General features: G+C 41.7%; 1 protein-coding gene across 1 annotated transcript in view; it reads right to left on the reverse strand.

The window, feature by feature from the left end:
- Window positions 1–7,500, reverse strand: part of LOC101852553 (sodium-dependent noradrenaline transporter) — a gene marked incomplete at its 5' end in the record, with an annotated part of 24,324 nt that overhangs the window by 5,529 nt on the left and 11,295 nt on the right. The window contains 6 exon segments of the mRNA XM_035970622.1: window positions 1,357–1,457; window positions 1,811–1,910; window positions 3,248–3,385; window positions 4,189–4,301; window positions 4,775–4,899; window positions 5,998–6,101. Coding sequence (XP_035826515.1) covers window positions 1,357–1,457; window positions 1,811–1,910; window positions 3,248–3,385; window positions 4,189–4,301; window positions 4,775–4,899; window positions 5,998–6,101 — 681 coding nt within the window.

Raw genomic sequence — 7,500 nt, forward strand, 5'->3', positions numbered from 1 at the left:
GAGAGCGTGAGGGAAATGTGAAAGAGAAGGACACCATTGCAGGCCATGTGTGGTCCGAGCCATGCGTGCTTGCTTGCTCAAGGCTATCACTTGTGGAGGGGAGAGAGAGAGAGAGAGAGGGAGGGAAAGAGATAGACAGACAGACAGACAGACAGACAGACAGACAGACAGACAGACAGACAGACAGCCAGACAAATAGAGAGAGAGAGAGGAAGAGAAAGAACGAGAGATAGAGAGACAGAGGGGGTAGGAGGGAGAATAAAGGAGGGAAAAGAAAGGAGGGAGGAAAGATAGGAGGAGGAGGAGAAGGAGGAGGAGGAGGAGGAGGAGGGAGGAGGAGGAGGAGGAGGAGGAGGAGGAGGAGGAGGAGGAGGAGGAGGAGAAAGAGCAGGAGATGGGGGGTCATAAGATTCACACCAAAGTGATCCAAAAACCTTTCAATTCGTGCACAGGTAAAAAAAAAAGCTAGTACTAGCACCCGACCCCGTTTACCTGCGTGAGACAAGGCAGAGAGAAGATGAAGGCTGAGCTAATGATGACGAGAGTGAGGCACTCCCTGAAGTATCTATACTTGAGTAGACACGACAGCTCATCCCGAAGCCCTGTCAGAGGGGACTCCAGTCCTCCAAACTGTAAGGAAAGCAGTAGGAACATTATTGAAATTTAAATGATAAAGTCCTTCTTTTTTGTTCTGTCTTTGTAAAGGAAGTCATTAATAATTGTTCATCAACTGGTTTTTAAAAAAAGCTCTTAGAAGAATTAATTATAACTTAGCAGTAATCCGAACTGTCGTAATAGGTCAGCAGAAGCAATCAATGGAATAAAAGGTCAGATGCTGTGAAAAATAATTTCTCATGATCTCGTCTGTTTTTTCTGGGGGGGGGTAGGCTGAAGTTTACTATTGCTATCATAAAAGTCTTGCAACGTAATAACGACTGAGTGAAGAATACAAAAACAAATAGAAGCATTAAGGTATTTATAAACGTCTGTTGTACTTCGGTTAGTTGGGAAACCTTCATACTTCATGGCTCCAAGGCCACTACATCTCGCTCCTATAGTGCATGGACGTAAAGGAGGAGATACCGCCTCAACCCTATCCGTACGTCGTGTTTTACTATCGTAGCCATACGACGTGGAAAACTCTGTGCCACCACCTTCTAAAGAGGAAATTTACTCGTTAACCCGACCCGTACGCTTTGCATAGCAGTCTGTGAAAATGATTGTTTGAGAAATACTGAAAGTTTCAAAGAGATCTTCGCACTTAATGTATTCTAAAATGTGAAGAATTAAACCCCGGGGGTACAAAATGACCCTAGGGCGTACGGATAGGGTTAAATAAAGCGAAACAGTACTCACGGTGAGGAGAAGAGGGCAAATGAACTTCCAACACACTCTCCAGAACATACTGGGACTTTCACCTGTCATCTTCTCTACGTCAGCGCAGAACTGGGGCATGCCTGGGAGGAATACATTAGGAAAGTCAAATTTATAGCTTTTTAAATTTAAAATTGGATGTTTTAGTAGGTTTATGACAGTTTTTTAAGCCTAAAAAAATTTGGATTTCTAATAGGACATGCATGTTTATTTCTAACTACAGTCGAACATGCTCTAACAACCACCTGCCTAAGAAACTCCCACGCGCAAATGGCCACTTCCACCTTTCTCTTTGCCTTTTTGTTTTGTTTTATGATGACACTGTCCAAAAGACCAGTTGCTTAAGATACCATATTTTCTCCTCTACAATGGTGGGCATCTTGGACAATGTCGATCGTATTTGTTATAACGTTAACTTGTAACCTGCCGTACTTACCGTAGAACCAAGAGACAGCGACCACCTCACACAGAACCACAAACACAATGGAAGTTCCTGCTGCGAACGTATCCAATATGGTGAACACGTACATCCCACCCTGGAGAGAAGCAAGGATGGTAGAGACATAGCAGGTCACAGTCTATACTGTAACTCTCTCAGTTATCATTGTGAGGCATCGTGGGCAAATCAGGCGCTCGTCAAAATAATGAAATTGGAGAAACACGCTTTCTGCGCCAGTTTAGCAATTTTTATCGATTTTTGTTTTTGTGTGTGCTCAATACCTTTTATGTCCTCATAAAAACATGTTTCCATGTGAACTTTACTAAAAAAAAACGTTGAAAAAAAGAACAAAATATGCACATTTTCAGTTTTTAAAGGCTCTCAAGCTAAGGACGTTATCATTATTTGGAGACATTTTTTATAACTAATTTTAACTTTCAAATCAGGTGACCCACACTTCCTTCAATTACGAATATCTCGACGTCTATTCAAGATAGTTGGATATTTTTTTTGCCAAAAGGAAGGCAAATGAACCGGCTTTTCAATGATACCAATAACTCCATGTGCCCGAAAATTGACGAGCGCCTGATTCCACCACGTTGTGAAACAAATTACAAATTCTTCACTGCTGTGTAGAGGTATGGCAGCTTGTGTTCTCCAAAACAGGATCTCTGGTTTGTTTTTTTCCTTTGGGTTTATAGGGGAATTTTTAGGAGAATCATTACGACTTGTGCAGTTGTTTATTCTTAAATAAGCTGAACTTTGTTGTGGCTTTGTTGTTTAAAACTCACTTGAATTAACATTTTATTATTGTGAATAATTGTTGAATGATGCTTCCTGGTAATACGCGAGTTAATCTATAATGTATTGTGATAAAGGCAGCCCAACAGTGTAAATAATAATATACACGTGGCATGCTATCAACATCATGCATGTATATGCAGTGTGTATGCCTATTGGTGCCTGCATACATGTTTAATCTGACACAATACAAACGTATTAGGCATTTGACATAGTAATAAAGGGACCAGAAATCGTTGTATAGAAGTCTGTGTATTATGCGTGTGTATGTGTAAGTGTGTGTGTGTGTGTGTGTGTGTGTGTGTGTGTGTGTGTGTGTGTGTGTGTGTGTGTGTGTGTGTGTGTGTGTGTGTGAAAGAGAAAGAAAGAGAGATAGAGAGAAAGAAAGAAAGAACGAAAGAGAGAGTGAAGAGAGAGAGCGGAGGAGGATGAGGAGAAGGAGGAGGAGGAGGAGGAGGAGGAGGAGGAGGAGGAGGAGGAGGAGGAGGAGGAGGAGGAGGAGGAGGAGGAGGAGGAGGAGGAGAATGAGCAGGAGATGGGGGGTCATAAGATTCACACCAAAGTGATCCAAAAACCTTTCAATTCGTGCACAGGTAAAAAAAAAAGCTAGTACTAGCACCCGACCCCGTTTACCTGCGTGAGACAAGGCAGAGAGAAGATGAAGGCTGAGCTAATGATGACGAGAGTGAGGCACTCCCTGAAGTATCTATACTTGAGTAGACACGACAGCTCATCCCGAAGCCCTGTCAGAGGGGACTCCAGTCCTCCAAACTGTAAGGAAAGCAGTAGGAACATTATTGAAATTTAAATGATAAAGTCCTTCTTTTTTGTTCTGTCTTTGTAAAGGAAGTCATTAATAATTGTTCATCAACTGGTTTTTAAAAAAAGCTCTTAGAAGAATTAATTATAACTTAGCAGTAATCCGAACTGTCGTAATAGGTCAGCAGAAGCAATCAATGGAATAAAAGGTCAGATGCTGTGAAAAATAATTTCTCATGATCTCGTCTGTTTTTTCTGGGGGGGGGGGGGGGGAGTTCTTCACCAGCAACACCATCATCATCATCATCATCATCATCATCATCATCATCATCATCATCATCATCATCATCATCATCATCATCATCATCATCATCATCAACAAAAACAACAACAACAAATCCACTAGAAAGAAAACCCAGCAGCGACAGAAAAGAACATTACTCTTGATAACCTCGAAACGATGCCTCAATCTTTTAATTCAGGCTCATGTAAGAGAATTAAAAGTTAAAACTAAAATATCGAATAATACCCCACAAAGTTCTGTTGTGTTTAGATTTAAACCGCTACGTTCTTTAAACGTTTAAAAGGTGGGTGGTTGGCTGGTGCTCTAGTGTGGTTAGCTTCTTCTTTCCTATCGAACATCTATCGCCCTTATTTCCCCTTCTTCTTTTTTATGTTTGTTACTCTCTTGTAACATCTCTAATCTTCTGGCGCTCATATGACCTTATGCAGTTGCGAGCGCCGTAAAACCTCTACTAAAACTAAAACGTTAAAAGCGACTTCTGTATTCAAACAGTAGAAATCCTTGACCTTACCGCACTGTCCAGCCCGAGGGCCAACAGCATGAAGAAGAATATGACGGACCATCCTACAGAGCCGGGGAGAGTGGCGATTGCTTCAGGGTAGACGATGAAGACAAGGCCTGGGCCTGAGGACGGGAAAACATGGCGTGTGTTATACAAAGGGTGCAGGAGGTTTGAAGGGAGAGAGAGAAAAGGAGTTAGAGAGAGAGAGAGAGAGAGAGAGAGAGAGAGAGAGAGAGAGAGAGAGAGAGAGAGAGAGAGATATGGAGAGAGGTGAAGAAGGGTTGATGTGACTGCTGGTAATCAAACAGAAGGATATACAAAAGACGAGAAAGAGGGAGACAGCAAGAGGGAGGGGGGGGGGGCGAGACAGAGGAAGAGAGAGACAGATAGATAGATAGATAGATAGATAGATAGATAGATAGATAGATAGATAGATAGATAGATAGATAGATAGATAGATAGATAGATAGATAGATAGATAGGCAGAGACAGGGGCAGAGAGAGACAGAGAGACAGAGAGGCAAGACAAAGACGAACTTTTATAATATCATAATGATTATTCCGTAGACTCTTACTACACCACTCATTCCCTCACCCTCAGTAGCCACGTCCTTGATGTGTTTGTGAGTTTTGAGCGACATATAACCCAGGTAGGAGAAGATGACAAAGCCGCTGAACAGACTGGTGAAGGAGTTGACGATCACTGTAATGATGCAGTCTCTGAGGACAGACATAATGTGAAAAAGATAAATAATGTTTTGTTATGGGAAGGTTTGCACTTGACCTCTTCACTGCTGGGTAGACGTAGGTTCTGGCTTGTATTCTCCACTCGTATTGTTTCATCTGGTTGACACATGTTTTAGTTGTTTTAGTTACAGCTTGTGATTTTGCTTATTCTGAAACCATTCTCTGAGTTTAAATATTCCTTGAATTAACATTTAACCTTCTAGGTACAGATGTTGATGGAAATTTTTCAGCAGTGAAGGGGTTAACAGGCAAAAATAATGTGTGGTTCTCGCAAAATATTATGTGACAACGAGTCATAAAAGTAGTCATTAATGTCTATGTTGCGATTAAATGAACGCGGTCTTGTCTGCAAGTTCACTGTAGTGTCTCCTACTTCTTTTTTTTCGGCCAGAGGGGAGGGTATATTTTATTGTATTTCATTTGTTATAGTTATGACTAATCTCAAATAAAAGCCAATACTGTTGGATTGAATTTAAAAAATTAAGATACCTTGATATGGACAACAAGAAATAGTTTCTGTGAATCCTTACTAGATATAGAAAATGGAGGAGCAAAATAAGCGATTCATATAATGGGAGGAATAAAGGTATTATAATTTACTGATGTCTATGACAAGAAAGACATTTCTTCAGCACAATTACTAAACACTTTCAGACGTACCTCCTAAATTGGTCGCTTGCAACTTTTATTGCTCACAAACCAGAAAGTATCACAGTAAAGTTATTACACATCATCTCAGCACTTTTTACAAAAACAAGCCGTGCAGAACTGGGAGAAAGATACTAGTAAAAAGTAAAGTTGTTCCCTCATCCGATCCGGACATTGGGGATTGCCTTGATAGTGAGACAACTTCCCGGGCCTTCGGCATATTATTGTGGTAGGATGGCCAGTTCCATTCCACGCCGCCTTTACTTCTCGAACTCGAAGTCAGGAACCCATTACTGTTCGAGGCTCGAACTCGGACTTTCCGCTTTGAAGACGAGCGCACTAATCGCCCCGCCACCGCACCACAGTAAAACAGTGAAATACATTAATTATTATACTCGCACCGTGGAGATACGTGAGACTCACCTCTTGCAGTTGTTGTGGAATTTGTTGTAGCTGGCATAGGCAATGTGGGTTCCGAATCCAGAGCCCACAGAGAAGAATATCTGCACTGCGGCGTCAATCCAAACCTGTCCAAGGGGAACAAACCCAGTCAAACTGATGTTGATGTTTTTAATTCAGTTTTATATGATCAGTTATTTCTCCTTAAGAGTAGTCCCTTCCTCCCACCCCCATCCGCCGCTACCCACCCTCTTTTGCCCCTATTATCATTATCATCTTCATACTACTCCTCCTCTTCTACTCATCACCAGTATCGTTTAATCACTGGTTTTTCCAGAAAGTTGTATATCAATACTCGCTACCACCAAGAGACACCCCTCCCCTCAAAAACCCACACAACAACCCACGTACACACAGAGACTCTCTCTCTCTCTCTCTCTCTCTCTCTCTCTCTCTCTCTCTCTCTCTCTATCAACCTCCCTCTCTCTCTCTTTCTATCCCCCTCTTTGTCTTTTAATTCAGTTTTATATGATCAGTTATTTCTCCTTAAGAGTAGTCCCTTCCTCCCACCCCCATCCGCCGCTACCCACCCTCTTTTGCCCCTATTATCATTATCATCTTCATACTACTCCTCCTCTTCTACTCATCACCAGTATCGTTTAATCACTGGTTTTTCCAGAAAGTTGTATATCAATACTCGCTACCACCAAGAGACACCCCTCCCCTCAAAAACCCACACAACAACCCACGTACACACAGAGACTCTCTCTCTCTCTCTCTCTCTCTCTCTCTCTCTCTCTCTCTCTCTCTCTATCAACCTCCCTCTCTCTCTCTTTCTATCCCCCTCTTTGTCTCTGTATGTCTCTCTTGTGTCAGCTTCATCATAATTATTTCTGGGAAGGGGTGGGGGTTCCTACAATGGCGTATCGTGGGTACCGCAAGCTAAGCAAGTGCCGTCGTGGGCGCAATTTGAAGGAAAAGGCCACAGAAGCAACTATGTTTAAATGTGGGGGGAGTTAAAACGAAGATCTTTACACTGTACGAAAACGACAACGGAAGAAGAAGAATCAGTAGCTCTGAAACAGGGTTAAAAAGTCCCCTTTCAAGAGCATGACTTCGAAATTCAAAAACATCGAAATAGGCATCATCTGGAGTGAATTTGGCTCTTTTCAAAAGGAAAACAAAATTACTAGCATGATAAAAATGAGGCTAAAGAGAAAAGTCAGACTGAGAATAACTTAGAGAACTCAAATGGAGACTGGACAAGACCAGATAGCGTAGCATCCGAGCAGATAAATGAGCGTTGTGAAGCACTATCACCAAAGTGTGTTTGAGACCAGGCTCTTGTAGTGGAAATCCTAATTACAAAACGTCTTTTCTTCTGTCAAATTAGAATGTTTAGTTTCACATCTCTAAATGCGGGCACAATTATATGGATAGCACTACGCTACCCAAGAATTACAAAGTTCTATCTGCTCAGTACAAAGTTTTGAGAGATTTGACGTTAAAAACATTTGAGTTTCCCAA

The sequence above is a fragment of the Aplysia californica genome, unplaced genomic scaffold (assembly GCF_000002075.1).
Source record: "Aplysia californica isolate F4 #8 unplaced genomic scaffold, AplCal3.0 scaffold00295, whole genome shotgun sequence".
Classification (NCBI taxonomy): domain Eukaryota; kingdom Metazoa; phylum Mollusca; class Gastropoda; order Aplysiida; family Aplysiidae; genus Aplysia; species Aplysia californica.